The sequence below is a fragment of the Strongylocentrotus purpuratus genome, unplaced genomic scaffold (assembly GCF_000002235.5).
Source record: "Strongylocentrotus purpuratus isolate Spur 01 unplaced genomic scaffold, Spur_5.0 spur5_contig_870, whole genome shotgun sequence".
NCBI classification, from domain to species: domain Eukaryota; kingdom Metazoa; phylum Echinodermata; class Echinoidea; order Camarodonta; family Strongylocentrotidae; genus Strongylocentrotus; species Strongylocentrotus purpuratus.
The window spans coordinates 572,055-593,341 of NW_022145580.1; the positions used below are offsets into that span (position 1 = coordinate 572,055).

At 38.4% G+C, this 21,287-nt stretch overlaps 2 protein-coding genes across 2 annotated transcripts; both read right to left on the minus strand.

Moving 5' to 3' along the window:
- Window positions 1-797: 797 nt before the first annotated feature.
- On the minus strand, window positions 798-2,315 carry LOC100893189 (probable G-protein coupled receptor Mth-like 1). The gene is made up of 2 exons (XM_030976278.1): window positions 1,926-2,315; window positions 798-1,120 (listed from the first exon to the last, which is right to left on the minus strand). The coding sequence occupies exons 1-2, from the start codon at window positions 2,313-2,315 to the stop codon at window positions 872-874; spliced, it is 639 nt and encodes a 212-aa protein (XP_030832138.1). The 3' UTR covers window positions 798-871.
- Window positions 2,316-12,432: 10,117 nt separating this feature from the next.
- On the minus strand, window positions 12,433-18,124 carry LOC752621 (beta-1,3-galactosyltransferase 1). Its single transcript, XM_001179708.4, has 2 exons — window positions 17,859-18,124; window positions 12,433-13,981 (listed from the first exon to the last, which is right to left on the minus strand). The coding sequence occupies exons 1-2, from the start codon at window positions 18,048-18,050 to the stop codon at window positions 13,112-13,114; spliced, it is 1,062 nt and encodes a 353-aa protein (XP_001179708.3). The 5' UTR covers window positions 18,051-18,124; the 3' UTR covers window positions 12,433-13,111.
- Window positions 18,125-21,287: the final 3,163 nt, after the last annotated feature.

Here is a 21,287-nt window from a genome sequence, read left to right on the forward strand (position 1 = left end):
CTGTTCGGAGGCTGCGGAGACTGCACGGCTACAGCACAGCTACAGCACAGCTACTGCACTGAAATTGCACGATTTTCGTACAATTTCTGAGCAGCCTCTGTACGGATTTACCTCGGCCTGCCCCCGAGGGCCAATACAAGAAATGGCATGATGCTTGTAGATAATGTGAACTCAAACATCGTAGCCCGTAGCTTCCTATACGATGCCCCCAAAATCGCACGAAAAATTGTAGACCAATATTTATCGTATGGCGCCCGGGGCAAATGTAAAACATATAGCTAGACAATAATGCTTTCTCATTGTTATCCAAGATGATAAGACTACCCTCTCACTTAAATGATCACAACACAGAAGATAACACCTATTGCTAAACCCGTACTTAGTTCAGGACGTCTTTTACAGATCGACTAGATGGTGGGCGGGCCCCACACCGACTTCAAAGACGTAAAAATGTTTAAAGTTTGATCGTCTATTACGGTGAACAGCCTTCCATATCCTTATAATCACATTATACCCCGATGTGTTTGATGGCAGCCACCAAAAGTGGCATCAAATGCTTTGACTTATCTTGAATGTAATATGGTCGTGAGATATGTTTTGAACATGCGTTGTCCGAGATGTGTATAGTCCTTTCTCTGACCACTCGTTCACAAACATTTTCGTTTCAAGAACTGGGCGTGTCCAAAAAGTTTTAATCATGCCAAAAAAAAAAAAAAAAAAACATGGCCAGCCGTCGACAAGCAGGATCAATAATTAAGAAAGGTTGTTTATTTGTATTAATAATCATAGCACAGAAGCTGCGTTTGAGGCCATAACATTGGTAGAGTAGCTTTACATCTTTAAAAGAGTCATAACATTTTATTTGCAGTATCTATTTTTTAACCATGGTATTGCCGGTATTGGTGCTCTTTGTATCAGCAGTGCTGGAGGTGACATCATCAGGCCTGACTCCCAGTTTCTCCTTCCACATGGCGATAATACGCTTGTTGAAGCCAAAAGCAAGAAGAATAAAGACTCCTTGCAAGGAATTGATGGCAGTGAAGATATACCAAAGCTCTGGGATGTTGGCATATTCACAGACGAAAGCCAAAATCCATGTAAAACCCATGACACCAGACAACTATAAGGAAAAGATCATTCAAAAATATGTTATAATAATAATAATAATAATAATAATAATAATAGCTAGTTCATATATAGCGCTTTTCAGGACCGAAGGCCCTCTCAAAGCGCTTTACAGATATATATATATTACCCCGGTCATTGGATTCAGGCTTACCCGCACACAATGTATGCACTTTCTCCACTCCCTGGGAAGCATTTCAGCCAGGCGTCAGTTTTACAAGCGCACACTTGCTAATCTATGCACATCAGCTTTCACATCCTATCGGGTACCCATTTAACACCTGGGTGGAGAGTGGCAAATGTAGATCAATGTCTTGCCAAAGGAATTAGTGCCGCGGTGGGACTTGAACCGCGGACCTTGTGATCCACAGTCCGGTGACATATCCACTCGTCCACGACACCTCTACGTTATCGTCCACTGCAGCCTTAAAAGAATGATAAGTAATTGAATCAAAGCCTTCATTAAGTTAATGTTCTGCATGCCCTGCCCCCCCCCCCAACTCCGGGAACGGAGGGACCGCATGCGTGTTTCCAAAATCTAGAGACCTGTCTTAAACTTGCGGTAAAATACGAAAGCCTCAACGGAATACCAAAGTTAATTGGCCAAGTATTTTTTTCTAAGCCAAGAACTTAGTAAAATACTCACATTTATTACATAAGTATCAAATTGAATCCTGGCCCAGTTACCTTTAAGAGTCTTATTTAGTATTTATATATTTATATTAAGTATCTGCCGCCCCCCCCCCCCGTCCATCTTAAGATACCTAGCGCATTCTCGTGGAACAGAGCTCCATACTGACCTTGATATAAAGGGACAACTCTTCTTTAGCTTTGGCCAGGGCTGGTCGCTCCTTTAATGCTTTCTTTGCGGCCTTTTTGGTAAGTCTAATCCCGACCACTGTGTCTGTGAACAGGATCGCGTTCAGGAACAGAAGTGCTGCAAGAGGTACACCAAAGGCAAACAGATTCGCATTCCCGCTAGACAACCAGCATAGCCCACGATTGCCGTAGATGAAGTGCAGATTGGTGCATTCACAAAGGTCAATAACCAGACAAGCACCTACGATCAATGCTGGTATGCCCCAAGCATACAAGGAGTACCAGATGTAGAAAATTTGAGATTTGTTGCCGACACGAAATTTAGCATGGGAGCCAAAGGTCCGATTCAGATCTATGGCAAGGGCATTCATCCAGAAGAAAATGGAGAGCCAGAAGAAATGAGTTATAGCTCCTACTGCTTTACATAGGCCATCATGTTGGGTACTCACTCCACTCACGAACATCAATAGAAATGTTAATAGGAGAGTAACAGATAGAGTTAGAACTGATTTCCCAGCCACATTACGAAGCTTAGGAAAAATTAAGTATGTGGTTATGATGAATAATAATGACATAATTGACAGGACAGTTCCTATTATGGTCATGATGTCTAGACCAGCAGGTAAGTTACGGCCTTTAGATACAGCTTCTTTTAGGCAATACACAGCAGAGCCATCTGGATTTATCTGAAACTGATCATGTAAAAGGACAGTGTCCATGCCAGTGATATGAAGCGATGCTTTTGAGTGGTTTGTCACAATCTCAAACTTGCTAGCCTCTAAACTGACATATTTGTCACATACAAGTCTGGTACTGTTTGCACAAATGTCATCTATGCTGAAAACACTCAGAATGTATTCCTCCCTTTCTCTAGTAAAGTTGACTCTGAACGGTTTCAGGGAGGTTTTGTTGTAATCTGAAAATGTCCAGGAATCATGGGACTCACAGCTCCATCCTGCAGGAACATCAATCAACAGTTCTACCATTGAAAGGTTTCCGAATGAAGGCATGTATAGACAGGACGTTATATTGGTTAATGTATCCAAGGTACCCCGGTCTAATTCCATAGAAGATAGAGGCAGGGCAGTAAAGTTCATCTCGGTATCGAAGCACACTTGACAAAATGAATTATAAGGAGTTTCATGACAACCATCTATCTGAGCCTTGGCAGGGATACAGGACAATTCAGGCAGTGATACAACAGCAGAGAATGTCAGTTCATCCAACGATAATTCAATGATAAGATTGTTCACCGCTGCTGATAGATATTCAGTGTCCGATGACGTCATATACATCTCTGTGTGACTAGAATAGAACGACAAGTAGAGTCTTCCCTTTTCATCTACCGGTACACGTTTGCATTCTTCTGTTGTGATGTTATATTCAAATCCAGAGAAGCAATAGAGCAGTTGACATGTGCTAGTGAGTGGGTCAAAGGCTTCATTTGTAGCGCATGACAAAGCAACCACCTCTTGGTCGTTTTCAATGAAGTTAAAGTATTCTGCAAATGGAGGAATACCAGTCTGTATCGCGAATTTATAATCAACTGATTTGCACAAATCAAGATAGTTTCCACACACGTCGATTCCGTTACAATACGCACAGTTTATATTCTGGTAAATGGTCCCATTATGTTCTACAGGTGCAAGATAAGATGGACATTTCATATGTTCTATGGAACATGAGGTCACATCGACGAGAAAACAAGGCCGAGGTAAGATGTCATTGGGTATATCAGATGGGGGTTCAAGTACACGAGAACAGAAGAAGGCAACTAATTCTTGAACTGTTGGTTGGGATCGTGGTTCTAGTGTTGCAATAAGTGAACTACTTACACTACCTTTGTCTAGAGTGACATCACATTGCCAATTCCACTGCCATGGCTGAATGCTAATGATTGAAATTCCATGACAAAATGCGCAGTATATGTTCTTGAAATGGCCAATGCTTTCAACAGCAACAGGAGTTTGGAATATTTGCTGGGATGTTGGCGGGTTCTCACACAAGTGACGAACTAAACTATCATCTAGGACATAGGCAGGGCACTTAGAAATAAGATGGTATGACTTGTAGATCGTTATATTTTCCTGTATTGCATAATTGGTACCTGCAGATATGGTAACACATGACATATATGGGAGATAATGATCTTCCCAAGCCATCTTCTCAGGTAGAACATCAGGATTAGGGTATATATATGTTGCGTCCAATGTTCCTGCGGCAGACATCTCTTCAGCATTCGGGCAACACTCATCGTATAGAGCGCACTGTGGGTCACATCTACATGGTCGTGCATTCCACGAAATTTCGCAAGAGAAAGGATAATTGCGAAGCGGCTCTGGACAGGTTGGGTCAAGAACATTGGATTGATGTCCGTCATTACACGTCACTGATTCTGTTTGATAGAATTGATTAATCCAAATTAATTATCTGTTTTTAAATATGTGTGTATCAAGAACACAGATTATATACATGTACATTAAAAAATTGAACAAGATTGTGTTCATTCCGATTAAAAGTTTAATTACCGTTCTTGAGAGGAGGAAAAATCGAACGAAATCGAGCTTTTTACTTCATGCGTTTTTTTTTTTTTGTATTAATGGCCGGGGCAGTGGGCAGGATGAACATGTGAAATAGGTCTATAGGGGGTCGATCTTGCTCAATCGTTAAAGATCCAGTAACACAATATCGTTGAGTTATCAGCGCTAACTCCTTGGAACACTGAGTCAGCTGTGGGCAAGGGGAGGTGCAGTATTTTGTATTTTCCCCGACAAACTACTGTTATTTATCTTTCTTTTTTTAAAAGAATTTTATTTTATAGTACGCATGTAAATTTTACCCTTATCCCGGCTCATGGGTGTCGATCCCGGAGGGGGGAAGGGGGGGGGATATATCCTCCAATATTTCAGGTGGGGGATGGCCTATATAATCATCCCCCCCCCAATAATTCACCATCAAAAAAACAAAAAAAATGAAGAGAAAAATTAAGGACATTCTTTGCTATCAAAATTTCCCTGAAAAATCATTCAAGTATGTTTCATTAAATTTAGACAAATTCTATGGTTGGGCCGTTGCCGCTAAATATTCAAGTGCCAGCCGGGGCAAGTACTCCCTCTTCCCCACGTCAGATACGCCACTGTATTTAGATCTTACCTGTGAAATTAGTCACACTTGCTTTGACCATTCTTCTATCAATCGTCAATGGTACGCTGAGAAGCAGCAAGAACACTAAGTGATGCATCGTATGAAATCTATAGTAAGAACAAACTACAACAAGTAATCACATTTATCATACTACTAATAATAATAATACAAATTAATGATAATGATATAAATCGCAGAACCTATACAAATAATATTCTACTGCGATGTAAGAGCTCTTAATGTACTACAGGCCCATGATAAATAATATGGCATAGGCCTAATTATTATTATGCCCAAGCCATTTTAAAGAATATCATTACGAATGTTTTGGCTATCAAGGAGTAATAACTTGTAGATTGTTCGTGTTTTTTTTCTCTCTGTATTGTTGTATTTTGTCATGTCCTTGTAATCTGGAACTTATTTTTATCTCGTAAGTATATATCTTTAGGTCAGCTACTTTAATATAAGAGTCACTTCCTTTCATGTAACTACCTACCAAGCAACTTGTATATTGTTGTACCAATGTGTAGATACATGATATTCTATTCAATGTACAGTTCTATGAATGTATGTTATATTCTTTTTTAATTGCTTTGGTGAAATAAAATTGAATAAAATGAATTGAATTAAATTGAATTGAGTAATTGACATTGCAAAGTGTGTATTTTGAGGGTGGAGATAATGGACCTGTGTAGCTTTTAGGACATTTGACCATACATTACAAAACCGTTGACCTCTTACATGTTGATAGTGACATTAAATGGTCATATTAAGAAGGATTTTTTTTTAAAAATAGGGGCGAAAGACATGTGTTGTATATGCGCCCAATTGCACAGAATTGCCAATCATTTGCAATTTGGTCAATTAACTTTGACATATTTGTAGACACCATAGACAACTCTCCATTTTTTTATACACAATTATAGTGTTAAAAATACTTACATAATAATAATGATGACTATTTTGTTAACTGCCATATCCATTCCGCAGAAATGCTCAAGGTGCTGACAGTACACATGAACAAAGTGAAATATAATAAGATGTAAATTGCAAAACAGAGCATATGAAAAATAAAATTAAGGAATAACAATCAAAGAAGTGACCTAACACAAATATACACTAAGGAAATTTACAGGAATGACAAAGATAAAATATGGAAATATTGATCATTTTGAGCTGGTGAGTTTTAAGAGAAGATTTGAATGAGTTTACAGTTGATATTTCCTTAAGAGGCAGTGGTGATTCCATAGGACTGATCAGAAGAAGGGTCATCAAATCAATCTAGCAGCAAAGACACTATTCTTCAAGACTGCATAATGTAAGAAAGTAATTTTTGTTAAGTCATATGTATTCTATTGCTGTAATCTTTTTGTATACACCTCTCATAACTGAAATCTCTTTTGTAACTTTGTTATTATCAATTTAATTGCTATCATTGACAACCCCTCTCCTTGTCAGTTTCAAAGGTGTACAATTGGTCATGACATACATTTTGGTGTTGTAGTAAAAGTATGTCTGTGTATCAGGAAAAGGCAAAAGTGAAATGTTGTAAAATGCACAACTTTTGTCAAAGGTGGTATGAAGCTGATAGATTCTGGACTTTTCTCTCAAAGTACTTAATTTGACCCAAACTGATCATTTTCAGATTTGACCAAAGTAAACAGATGGCATTGAATAATGTTAGCGTATTTTGTTGATTTTCTAACATTTAAAAATACAGAATCTTCCCGTACAACTTGATAGGGTTTTTTTCTCTCTGCTCCTGAATAGTTATATTCTCCTTGTTTCTTCTTACTTGTTTTAATTAAAAATATGCACTGGAACACATTTCGTTCGCTTGTAACATTTGTTTGCGCTATCACGATCCATTATATTTGAAATCCATTATGTCTCGGAAAAATAAAAAATTCATCTTCCGACAACATATCCGATGGCCTTCCCAGTTTTATTCTTATGGCCTTAAAATGTTTTTTCTTTCTCATAGTAAATTCACATCGATATGAGGCACGTGTCTGCATGACGCAAATGGTACTAACTTTGAAATTACTTGGTGCTGATATCACCGAAATGCTCTATTTCCATTTTCTTGATTGAATTTTAGGAAACGTGTGACATTTTGGGTGCATACTAGAAATGGATGAAATTGTGGAATAAAAGGTGAGCAGAAAAAATTATACAATATACGTACATTAGTCGACATTATGTGAAGGAAACGGAAGAAAAAAGTATACAATGCAGGCCATTTTGATTGGCGTTGGAAGTAAATGAAAGTATGAGACATGTAAAAGAGAAGGGGAAGAGAGAGGAGCAAAAAGAGGGGGAGAGTGAGAGGAGGGAGAGAGGGGGAAAACAGATATAGAACACTTGAAAAGGTGAAGGTTTAGTGGAAGTGAAGAGCTGAAGAGAGAAAGGAAGAAAGAGAAAAATATGTTAATAAAGAAAGAGGTATATATAGAGAGAGAAAGAGGGGAAGAGAGAGAGAAAAAGAGGAGGGATGGGAAAACAGATAAAGATACATAATTATAGAGTACAACAACAGTAATAGGCCTACGATAGCGCTAGAGACCGTGCGATATTATTAATTTTGAAGAATCTTTGCTCTGATTAATATGAAGGTTATCATAATGTAGCTCACCTGCATCTTACGCGTCATCATGTTTCATAATAACTACACTCATCTGCTGAGGGCCGGAAGGGCATTCAGTCATGATACTCTTATACTCTTTTCACACTGGTTTTGCTTAACTCCGTACTTTGCTTAGCCCCGTACTATCCTTAACCCCGTACTATTTTTTTGGCTTTTCACACTCGCTGTTTTTAGTCCCGTACTAGCGCCTATTCCGGAATAAGAAAATTCCCGCTGTTCTCACTGCATTTCGTTAACCCCGGATATCGTGTATGTTATGATTGGACATACTTCGCATCTGGCCAGCTGCGATACGCTCCATTGCGTAGTACCGGACTATTTTTCGTTTCTGTTCTCATTCATTTGCTTAGCACCGCAATTGCGGGGTTAGCAGGAGTTAGCACCACAATTGCGGAGTTAGCCCTGCTATTTTGCAGGGTTAGTTAACCCCGTACTATAGGTGGGGTTAGCCAACTTTAGCCCACTTTGGTAAAAACCAGTCTGAACAGAAAGTGGAATAGGCTTAACCCCGTACTATAGGTGGGGTTACCCCTTAACCCCACCTATAGTACGGGGTTAAGGCAAATATTGCCAGTGTGAAAAGCATATTACTCTCAAAGGGCGTATCCTTATGGGCTCTCAACAAGAATAGAGCACATGTGAACAAGGGTGTCTGTTCAGATACCACATTAATGCAAAATCACAGGGCGTGTTCCTTTAAGTTACAAAAAATACCTTCTTAAACTTGAAGTTGTAATGTATAATGTTCACGGTATTGATTTGTTGAAAATTTCTGGAAATAAATGGAAACTATAGAATGAGAGACTTCGCATCTTCTATTCATAATTGAAACCTTTTAGAATCGTTTGATAGCATCTACCGTCTGTCGGTCTGCTTTTATTGATCAGAGATTTTATAGAGAGAATAGAATATTTTAACCCTTTTAGCTAGAACGGATGGAAGAAACGCTTTCTTTACAAAATTTAAGCATCAAAACGAGTGAAATGCTTTCTTCTGTTTTTAAAACTAGATCTGACTTTACGTTGATGGAATAAAACGATCCAATTATCTTTTAAAAAAACCCTCGCATCTTATCTTCTTTTAATATCAGACTTGGTTTTTTTGTTATCTTCTCTCTCTCTCTCTCTCTCTCTTACACTTTCGATGTTTGCCATACCTTCGTAATTCAAACTCAACAAATTTACACTCAAGATGGACACAATTTAAGGGTTTAAAGAGAAATCTGTACTTTGAGATTTAATTGGGTTCTTTCTTAATCAACTGGTAACATATAGGCTAAGAGAAGTAAGTTGTCATATAAGTGCTTTGAATTTCAGCCTATCTTGATCCGGTCTAGTTTCTTTTCAATTTGAAATCTCCAATGTAAACTTTTAATGTGGACTTTTTTGAATTCCTTGATCTTAAAAACGTTTAAAATGACTTTTGAAGATAATGTGAAAATACAAGCTAGATAGCACTTCTCCGTAACGCATATGTGTGCATGCATGCATGTTCTCTTTATAAACAACTTTGCATTTTCGAGCACTGGATAGATTGTACCTCGTTAAAGTGCAGAAATTATTACGCGCAATATTTTGTTGTTGTTGTCTTGCAGTTCGATTTAGCCCCGTCTTTTATCAATGAAACAATTTCTATTACCTGCCGTCTCCCCCCCCCCCCCCCCCCCCCCCCTCTCTCTCTCTCTCTCTCTCTCTCTCTAGTCTGGAGTCTCGAGAATGTTATCCATGGAGCACAGACGGAGGGTACACTTGTATTTTGTACTCACTATAACCCCTGGTATGAACTCATATTCATTTACACAGTATTAAATCACCTCTAAACAGATTGAGAATTTTCGTAAAGTTGTTAAACTCACCTGTCAACTGGAGATTTAAGATTCGAGTTTCGACAATAAGCTATGGTTGTGGAATGATCGAGGATGATGATGATGATGACTGTTCTCATGCACCTGTTAAGTTGCATACACCTGCTGTCATAAGATAGATGTCATTCTGAAAACGGCTTATATCTCAGCGATAGAACATAATCTTACCAACCAATCGGAACGAAGGAATTCCAAAAGAGAGCGCATGCTCAGATGAAGATGAGGAGTGAGTTGGATGAAGAGGGGAAGGGATAATGGATATGAGAGTAAGAGACTGCTATAGCTTTGAATAGGAAAAGTAGAGGATATGTGATGAGGATATGAGACAGAGAATGAGATAAAGTTAAAGGAAGAGGAGAGAGGGAGAGAGAAAGAGAGAGAGAGAGAGAGAGAGAGAGAGAGAGAGAAGGAGAGGGAGAGGGACATAGACAGAGACACTCACAGACATAGACAGACAGATGGAGAGAGAGAGAGAGAGAGAGAGAGAGAGAGAGAGAATGAGAGAGTGAGAGAGAGGAAGAGAGAGAGAGAGAGACAGAGACAGAGACAGATGGAGAGAGAGAGAGAGAGGGAGAGAGTGATATAGAGGGGGAGAGAGAGAGAGAGAGAGAGAGAGGGGCAGAGACAGAGACAGATGGAGAGAGGGAGAGAGAGAAAGTGAGTGATAGAGAGGGAGAGAGACAGACAGAGACAGACATACATAGACAGGCAGATGGAGAGAGGGAGAGAGACAGGCAGATGGAGAGAGTGAGAGAAAGGGAGAGAGGGGAAATTCATGTCTTGCAGCAAGATTTTATACAGTAAAATCGGAGACAAGAACATCCTTTTTGGGATTAATATAAACTTGTTATGCATCATTTCGAGCTGGAGATGGCTTATTTTTGTATTCATTGAATTTATTTCTCAGAGCTCCAATTCTTTTTTTACATAACATAAGATTTTGAATCGCTATCATGAATCGTCATGTTTGCATTATATTCCTTGATTCCTGTTATACGTGGAATTATCAGAGTATGCTCAATAAATTGGACTGTCCTCCATTATTGCATAATGATGGTTTACGTGTTAACTTTTTCTACTGTTATGGAAATCTATGAAAAACAAACATGTTCGAACTTATACTTACATGTATAATAAAGAAATGAATATTTATGTACATGTATGTGGGTGGATGTGCGTACGTGTGAGTATGTGTGTGCATAAATACACATAACCTTTTGCTGTATCTATAAAGTCTCAGCTTTCAAAAAGCCCTTTATTATCGACTCCTTCTTCCAATGAGCCACCCCATCCCCGTCTTGTCTTCTCTCTCTCTCTCTCTCTCTCTCTCTCTCTCTCTCTCTCTCTCTCTCTCTCCCTCCCTCCCTTCCTACCCTCAGCCCCCTCTCTTCCTCGGTATCCATCTCCAGTTTCCTCTCTTGCCCCCTCTCCCTCTCTCTCTCTTCAAATTTCAAAAGACCATTGTTAGGGTGGTCAACCGTCTTAAATTTTTAAGGTGAAGAGCAAGACCACACTAAAAATTGAATTATAGAGCTCAATACATTTCAACATTTCCCAACTCTTTTCTCTCTCTCTCTCTTTCATTGATTCTGTTGTTTTTGCTTGATCGCTTGATTGTTGATGGATAAAAGCACTGCTGTTTTAATACTGTTCACACGTTGAGTTCTGTATTGATCACATGAACTGTATAATACTGTATCCTCAAAAGAATCAACGTTCTTTCATCAGTATTTCTTTCCTAACCTGTTCATCCTTTCTCTCATTTTGTTCTTATACTTAATGTATCGTTTTTATTCTGCTCATCTTCCATTCAGCCTACTTTCTGAAAGTCATACAGAAAACAGAATCAAGAGACATCATACAATGTTATCTACCACATCATAAAACCAGTTGAAAGGAAACTCCTATCACAAAATAAATTTAAAAACTTAACTTGATTTTATTTGTTCACAAAACATGAAAGCCCTGATTCATTATGCATACTGTACTGCATCTTAATCTTGGTAAATGAATAAAGATTTGTTTTCATTTTAATTTTTAATCAATTCATTTTTTTATTGGAAATATGGCACCATGGCACCAATTCTGTAAACCATTATCATTGTCATCATCATCATCATCATCATCATCATCATCATCATCATCATACATGGGCAAATATACAATGGTCAAGTAGGCATGGACGCTCAGGACCAATCCTCATGTTTTTAAAGATAGGACCATGATCAATGAAGTCTACTTCAACTCAACATAAGACATCTCCTTCAAATTCAAAATTCACAATTACTGTTGGTACATTTTTGTATTTCAGGACTAACAAAAACAAAAACACAAACAAACAAAAATGTTGAACCCTCTTCCATTTTTTTCTTGAGATTTGCGTTCGATGATGCCCTGATTCACCCCATGTTCTATCACTGTATTAGTCCTCTTTAGAATTGTTTTGATGCTTCTTTTTTTTAATAGTATGTATTAAAAACATTTCCATAATGAGTGTTATCAAAGATCATTAATGGATGCCACATTTACAGGTACAAATACAATTTTGACAATCAATTAATGAATATAATTAACATCTTGTTTTTAATCGGGTCTTTTGAAAATTTCCGAGACATTAATTAACTCATAGCCTGCCATGAGGCTGCTTGCACGCTATTGTTACGCTGCTTCTTGCATGCTAGCAAACATTCGTAATAGCAGTTATTGTTCATGCCTATTGGACTGTGCCTAGTGCTTTGCACGCTCTATTGTGAGTACCATCGCGTTAATCCGATTATCTCGTTATAAATCTGGCACTGGGGGGATTAGCCCTGTGGCAGGATAAGAGTTAACAAGTCAAAGCAAAGCATACACTGTAGCATCCCCTCGCCGAGTACAAATGCCCTATATATACATGTACATGTACATGTACGTCAGAACAAGTTACCTCCATTATACTTTATTATATCATTACTAGGCAAGGAAGCTACTAATACCTGGGGATTGGATGTACAGAAAGTTTTCTACTTTATGGAATGACCCATGAGAAGATCTGAAAATAACCTTTATTGTAATTGGTTTAAGAAAAACCACATTTTTGCGTGTACAGTGTACATAATTACTGTAGCTATTTCTCATGTACATAATTAGCAATTTGTGCATATTTAATGAGCTGTGACCTTTGACGTACACACTCAACATTACTTACATTATTGAATGAAAACCACTTTTTCACATACGGTATATGTATAATTAGATATTTGCACATATTTAATGAGCTATGACCTTTGACCTACTTACTTCGAAATTGAACTTAGGGTGTATTTTCATACCATGTACCTTCATATCAAATTTCATTAAAATCAGCAAACATCACTAAAGTTATCGCACAGAAACCAGATTTGTTAAGGACTGAAGGACAAATGGGAGGGGATAGTTATCACACACCATTCTGCACTGGTTGATCTATATATTTTATCATGTTCTCTGAATTTCCAAATAAAGAGCCAAATATTTGGTCTTGGCATCAAAAACTACCAAAAATTAAAGTAACAGTGAATTTGTTTGTCTCTCTCCATTTGGCTCCATACATTGTATCTGACAGAGTTTTTAGCTATAGAGTAGTGGGTTGTGAAAAGTTTCTTGTATCCACACGTAGAGTATTCCACGCGGTAGTTATGAAACTGTCTATGAGCGGATGGATACACCCCCAGTTGGAATAAACACAGTCCCATGTATACGTCTTCTAGATAAAGGAACGGCGTGTGCAGAGATATTGTGTACATGTTCCTCGCAACATCGCCAGACATAACGTAACCTGCCCCCGAACAAAATGGCGGATACCACTCTCCTGGATAAATACTTTTGGGAACATGCCACCTGTGTCCCACAATTCGGTTAGGTTTGGCCCGTATCACAATACAGCTTACAAAGTTGTTGCGTGGGATAGAAGTGGATGACAGATATCTGAAGAGATTTTCATAAATGACGATCATATCATCATCTGTTTTCATTACATAATTTGCGTGTGGGCAGAATTGACTGACCCACTTCATACCCATAATGGTCTTCAAAGTAAGATTCTTGTAGGAGTCTTGAAAGCCACTCATGATGATGTCATGGTATGAAGCACTTTCCTCTTCCACGATGCGCTGGTATTCTGTATTGCCTTTGGAAGGTTTGGCAAGAAGGAACAGCGTGATGATGTTGTTCCCGTTAATCTCCCCCGGACTCCCCCATGTCTCACGAATTGTTTTCCGGTGCCCGACGTTTTTGTGAATAGTCGCGACGAGCACGAGCAAGAACACCAACTTACTACTTCCGTCTTCATTCTGACACTTGTTAGGTTCGTTGATTAAGAACTTGTATGGATGAGGATTGATGGCTGGCGATGACTGGCTGATCTGAATAGAGAAAGAAAAACATGAAAACACAAATGTTGAAACTGGAAAGGAAACAAAACTGAAACATGGGTTTAGTAGCTATAGAAATGCAAGCTACAATTATTTATTAAACGTCACCTGCTACTCTGCTAGGTTGCATTATTTCCTGCTTTTATAACCATTACCATTATCATTCATAATGGAAATTCCCGCAAATGAGGTGCCCTTTTTATCCATGTGCAAAAGGCTTACATGAGATTTATGTGGGGGGATGTTAAAAGCTTGCTATAAATAATGGTTTTGTGTTTGTGAATTGCAAGTTTCACCGGATGATTTCACTATTCGAGTTGAACTCCGGACAGTTGGTTAAGATGAGAGACTCATGTATTGCTACAAAGACACCACCCCACAGTCATTTCCACCTTTGCGGAATACTGTGTAATTACTGTGTAGTTTCGTCAAGTTCTGATTCGCAACCAAGGATCATGTCTGGCTTGTGGTGACTAATCTTTGCTCAGAATTGGGAGTACTTTGCAGAACTTTTAGGACAATTGCAAATGATAATGAATGATGCCCTTCAGAATGTTCCTGCAGTTTTTAGATGGTGAGAAGTGAGGGCATGGTCATGATGGCGGTAGCCTCGATGCATGACCAGAGGTAGCTGAAGTTGGTGTTGACGTCTAGCAATGATATTGAACATCATTGGTAGTGTCACTGATGCTTTAATGACTCAAACTGATTGCTTGTGGAGAGGCTGGTATTGCTGAAGGAAGCTGCTGGTTCTGCATCAATGCATTACCGGTGATATTAAACAATAATAATAATTTTTTTAAAGGAGAGCAGGAGGTAAAGAGATAAAATTACACTGCATTTATATTGTAGCATAACTAGCCCAGTAATTTAGTAAGACTTAGAGGGCGTTATAGTTAATTGTGAAATATATACATGTACATCGTGAGATGTCAGTCAGTCAGCGTTGACCTGTCGTTGCGACAGGTCCGTTACCAGGAAAGAGTAAAGTTACTTGAACTGCAGATACTGTGCAAGTGTTGTTTCTTTAGTCCTGTCAGACATTCAGTGATTGCGGGAGTAAGTGAATGAGAGCTAGTCCACGTTATTCTTACACGATATACTTTTGTGAGAGCCCACTGAGAGATATAGTTGATGAATGATTGTCGAGATTGTGGACCGGGTTTTGAGAGACTGCAAGGCAGAACGCTACCCCGGCAGAGCCACAATATTATATATTAAAGTTTAAACCCTGCATCTGCAAGTATATATATTATTTTATATACCTCATTTTAAGATTCTTTACTAATCCTGTCTTCTGATTGGTTGAAAATGCAGTCATGTTCTTAACCATGCCCGCTAATTGAAATTCATAGTCATTTTTCCCGGCTCTACCGGTTTATATCCATTTTTCATAGCACTTTTTCCATGGCTGTGAAACGTGACGTCATTTTGCTGCGATCCCCATTTTGGTTTACGTGTTACCGTATAAATTTCTTTTGTGCGATGACCGATGCGCAATACCGTTAACGGTGTTTGAGTGCAATTCGATTTTGGTCGCTGCATTCAGGCGACGAATCTACCAATCCACGCAGCGCAGACGACCGATCGCCATTTTGTGTACTAGTCTCGATCGCAAAATACTGGGGTTTTTTGTTTCCAATTTTTTGTCAATAAAGAGGCAAAATGGAGGACACAGCTATGCCAAGATTTCAACTTATGGATGAAATTCAGCTGCAAGACTTAATCGATTCTGCTGATAGCAAAAATACGAAGTATGCAGTAAAATACGGCATTAAAATATTTGAAGAGTTCTTGCGAAATGTCAACACGGACCTCGGAGATGTAAACAGACTTCCGAATGCAGACCTGGACAAGATCCTTCAAAAATGTAAATATGTTGCGAATTTGTGAATTTATAAAGTTACTGTTCATGTTCTACTGTTCTACTGGAGCACAGCTTGTTGGTGATATCATCCTGTACAAAAGTTACTGTTCGTGTAAACGTGTTTGGTATTCCCTGTTCTACTGGAGCACAGCTTGTTGGATTTCATACTGTACACAAGTTATTGTTGGTGTTAATATTCATGACTTCAAAGAGATGGAAACCTAAATGGGTGAGTCAACATTTTCCTTTTTTTCGGTATATAAAATATATATTGACTGCTTTTAATATTCGAGGCATAGTTGTTTCTATAGGGTCTCATGAAACTCACAACCTGCTATGACCCCGCGGCGCAAGCGCCTTGGGGTCATAGCAGTCAATATATCCTTAAAGGGAAAGTCCACCCTGAAATTAAGTTAGTTTTAATAGGAGTAGAAAAATGAGAGAAACAAGTCAGTGAAAGTTTGAGCAAATTCCGATTAAAAATAAGGAAGTTAGGATTTTTGAAGTTGTGATCAATCAAACACAAATTGGCAACTCTATGACGTATCATGCGAGCTCAACTTCCATTTGCTCAGTACTAAAAAAATCTAAAATTTTCATTTTCCCTCAAGAAAAATTTCAACCATACATGCACCCTAAATATAATAATGGCAAATATGTTTCTATACTCCCCCTGCAAGGAACAAATATATATTCCGTCATATCAGGGAAAAAATTAATATTTATTTTTCGGGGGCTACTTTTCAACCTTGCCTGCATGAAAATAACATTCTAAAATTTGTTTTGCATTGAACTCTATGCAAATTTACTGGGGCTCTTTTCTGATTTTCGGGGGCTAATTCGCCCCGAGCCCCCGTGTATTTTTTTCACTGATAACGAAGAAAACATGATTTTATGGAATATTATGCACAAAGCAAATGAAGGAGAGCTCGTATAATAAGTCACAGAGTTGCCAATTTGTATTTGATTGATCACAACTTCAATAATTCATAACTTTCTTATTTTCATTCAGAATTTGCTCAAACTTTCACTCACCTGATTTTCTTATTATTCTGCCTCTATCGAAACAAAATTATTTTTGGGGTGGACTTTCCCTTTAATATTGGTAGGCCTATTAGATCTAGAGGTCTAGTGCTATTTGATACATACATGCAGAGTCTACTTTCCATTAAATTAATAAATTAAATACAGAGCTTCCAAGTGTCAAACATTATGGGTGAGCTCACGCTTTCGAGGGTCTGAAAACGCTCTCGCGCATGATGCGCGCGCACGATTTTGAAACGTATGCTACTATGCTATACGCTATTACGCTATATCTACGCTATTTACCCTTGAACGCGCACGCCAAGTCATCTTTGAAATTGAACTTGGCGTTTCTGTAAATACCAAGGCAAAAGCGATGTCTTTATTTTTTTACATCCCCCCCCCCCCTTCATGAACTAAAAGTAGTAGGTTACCGTCATGATCACATATTCATCAATTTCATGTTTTTTTCTTCTCTTTCAAGTAGATAAATCCCTTAACCTTAGCCTTAATATGCCCCTAGCCCTGGCCCTTACTAATACTAACGTTAGGCTTAAAGTTAAACATTCTCGTAAGCGGTCACTCCTGCAAAGCATAGAGAGTCAATGATAATGCGTACATTGACCTTTAGCACCGCACTACGTGTTAATAGGCAGCATTTAAATACATGAATAGTCAATACACTCACAACACATAAATGCACCAAATTATGCCGATGCGGCTGATCGGCAAGTTTGACAGTAGACTCACGATTCGAATTTTTAAATTATTCTTTCTAACATCGGAAAGTTGAAATGATTGTATTTTACTGCTATTTAGGTGTCATCAATTGTCACAAAAGTACCGATTTTTAGTGAAATTAGTTGAGTCTTGCACAGTGGTGTTTGAAATGTTGAGAATTAATAGCACAGCTTTTAATACACAGCCAGGATAGTAATGCACCTATGTGTGTAAGCGATGTGTATCTAGTATACTTACATCTGCTTGGTTGCCGAGTAAGATCTGTCTGTCCTTAGACGAGTTAGGGTCCTGCGAGAAAATCACAATTTGTGAAAGGAAATCACTGCCATAACGTCCCCAAATTAAGTATGATGCGATTATTCTGCAGATTAGGTATGCAGTGCAAAGATAGAATAAGGTTCTGTAGACAACCTTCTTCCTCACGTTCATTGTTGTAGCCTGTAACTTTTTACCTGTATTGACGTACGGTACGTAGACTTCAAATACAAGTTTGTATATGGAAGGCCATCCCCGCCATATATCGCACGCGACTTGCAGTACTGAGTAGTAGTATAGTATTAATGACTGCTTTGAGAGAAATAGTTGTTTTTATACGCTCAAGGGAAGGTTACAATTGTGCTATTGCCCGAGGCGTGCCGAGGGCAATAGCCCAATTGTAACCTTCCCGAGAGCGTATAAAAACAACTTTTTCTCGAATATTAAAGCAGTCATTAATACTTTTATATGCCAAAAAAAAAGAGTCAACTTATAACACCACCTTAGCCTTTATCTTGTTTATCTGCACGGTTGTTTTTTATGAGTGTATCTTTGAGAGCAGACTAAAAAATAAAAAATAAAAAAAGTTTTGTCGAAGATGGGAGTCGATCTCTTGCGCACCAACGATGATGTGACTAAAATCACCGCCTTAGACCGCTCGGCCATGATACCATACCTAGTAGTTTTCTTTGATGTATACATTAAAATGGATTGAAAATGGCTTCGCGTGCTGGATGCTTTGCGGCAGCTCCATTAAACGGGCCCTTCTTTTACTTTTGCAATGCATTGGCACGAACTTAGATCAAGATCTATCGGCAGATGTTGTTTTTGGAAGTTTATTTTCGTCTTCATGTCAACAATGCAAGATAAAATTGTCGGTAAGATCGATCGAGATTCAATAGGCCAGTTTCGGCGGTTACGTAATGCGCGGTTACTGTAACCAAGCCCGGCAAGCTTTGTCAAACCGCCATTTTGAATATGTGCGTTGTGTATTAGAATGTCGGTTCTTGCCGTTAAATTGGATTCATATCTTTCTATCAAAACTGCGTTTATATATGTGAATTTCTGTTTTGGCTGGAAATGTCTTCCAACTTGCCATTCATCAAGTTGAGTTTCAGGCAGCTGCAATAATTTCCTAGAAAAAGAGGAGTTTCGACCACGGTATACACCCGAGAAAAGACTCGTTAAATTAGCGTCCGCAGTAGCGGACTAGCCTGCCCGTAGCCCGTGACCTACGGGGTCCGTGTCACTCGGTAGACGTGACTGCGTGTGGGGAAATTACAACAGGCAGCATTTTCGTTAAGTGAACTAGTTACATACCTCCCTTAAGTTTGACGATATTCCTGATTTGGGACCTATTCAATTATCTAGTAGAAAATGTCATATGGCAGACCATGCATTTATGATCGTCAAAAACTGAAGGCTTTTAAGAGTTTTGAAGACTCTGATTAATATTTTCCGATGGCCATATCATGCATGTGGAGAAGCTCGAGTACAACATTTCCTCTAGCTAGCTCTCAGCAGCTCATGATAGCGATTGACTCGTGTTTTTTTAGACTTCAGGTCAAACCAACGCAAAAAGACAGAACATACCAACTTGAACAAAAAGAAAAAATATATAAATATTAAACAAACAAAAAGTAGAAGTCTAATCGAAAATGTAATAACAAATTTATTTTTAAATGTTTTTTTTAATAATAATAATTGCTTCTTGAATAACGAAGGTCCGGCATAATTATAATACTATTAACTCTTATTTTATGATAATCAAACTTTCCTAATCATATGTTAAACAATCAAATTCTTTTTCATCCCGATTCTTCCTCCTTGCCATCATAAGTGTGTTCTTATTATTACTTTTTTTTTCCATTGCTCTATTATTATTTATCAATCTTTGCTTCACAAAGTTCACACATTCTTTTTCCTTGTTCAGTGTTTTTCTTCAGTTTTTCCGTTCAACATTATCTGTTTATCATTATTCAACATTTTTATTCTAGCTCTCTGCCATCGGACGACATAATTTTATAAATATTATTTTATTAATACAAAGACCTTATAGTGTAATCATTATTACCTTTATTATCATTTTCTTATTATTTCTCGTTACTTTTGTTAATAATATTGATTCTGCGGTCATTGTGCTTGCCTCTGGTTAGCCGTTTCTCGTCCGCCTTGAAATAGTTCGTATCGATCGAGGCGTTCACAAACATTTTTTAATCTGTAAATTTGTTTTCATTATGAAAATGTGAATCGCGCCTACACGAACACGAACACGTGGTACGCGCGCACGCATGTTCTTATGCAAGTATAAGTGACTGTGTGTGCGAACGAGTGGAAAATAGTTCACCACTTCTTTTACTTCTACGTCCAAATTTGTACTCAGTTTCAAGCTAAGGTAAATGCAAAATTGAATGGAAATTACCGATATCGGCTAGCTAACTGATATTTTGGTGCTTCGCTTTCTGTTTCATCACTGGCTTTCAAGCCAATGTCGCATGTATCATAGACCTCGTTTTTTCTTCTTTTTGAGGGAGTATCGTGCGCTGCCTGTACCGGGGACTTGGCCGAACAGGTTTGGCTGCAAGATGTGAATCGCTAGTTCTGTAACAGCAATTAATGCTTTCCTATTATTCCTGCCTAAGACTCAGCGATTTTAAAGATCAAATGTATGAAGAACAAAATCACATCTCAAATATATGAATTATTCAAGTTTGAAACTGCCTCCTTTTTCTTCTCTCTCTCTCAAAATAGCGAAAACAAACGATACAATCGCACCAAGCGAACACATGCGGTCATGTATTGTATGCACGCAAAGTGTAGGCTGCTACGCATCGCGAGTAATTGTTTGTCCGACCCTTCGATTACGTCATGCGATTTAAAGGTCTCTGAATACATTACGAAACTGGCCTATTGTATTGAAATTACCGACCAATTCATCGCACACGTACGGTATCCTCGATCGCTCAGACCATTTTTTAACATGTCATCCTATGGGTATTTCACCAAGACTGAACTATTTTCCCGGTAACCATGGTTACTGGGATTTTAGAACTATTTTTTAGAACTATTACATGGGTTTGGAATTTTACCGGGAATTTTACAGGAATAGTTAAAGTTTATGAATGCAATTTCGACCAATCAGATGGCTGGATTTCTTAAGTGAGGTATATAATATACAGTTATTGACTGGCAGGGGGTGTAATATAACATTATTTGGACCGCTGAAGGGAGTTATATTTCCCAAGTGGTTATATTTTCCCGAAGCGCGCAGCGCTGAGGGAAAATATGGTCACGAGGGAAAATATAACTCCCTTCAGGTCCAAAGAATGTTATAAACCCCCTGCCAGTCAATAACTGTTATATTAGATAGCCTTGGTTTTTTTTTGTGTGGGGGGGGGGGGGGGGGGTCCA

Coding starts and splice junctions, on each gene's coding strand:
- LOC100893189 (XM_030976278.1), bottom strand. CDS start 2,315: ATGAATGCCCTTGCCATAGATCTGAATCGGACCTTTGGCTCCCATGCT. Junction 1,121..1,925: donor AGTTGTCCCTTTATATCAAG/GTCAGTATGGAG, acceptor TTTTCCTTATAG/TTGTCTGGTGTCATGGGTTT.
- LOC752621 (XM_001179708.4), bottom strand. CDS start 18,050: ATGAACGTGAGGAAGAAGGTTGTCTACAGAACCTTATTCTATCTTTGC. Junction 13,982..17,858: donor TACTCGGCAACCAAGCAGAT/GTAAGTATACTA, acceptor TTCTCTATTCAG/ATCAGCCAGTCATCGCCAGC.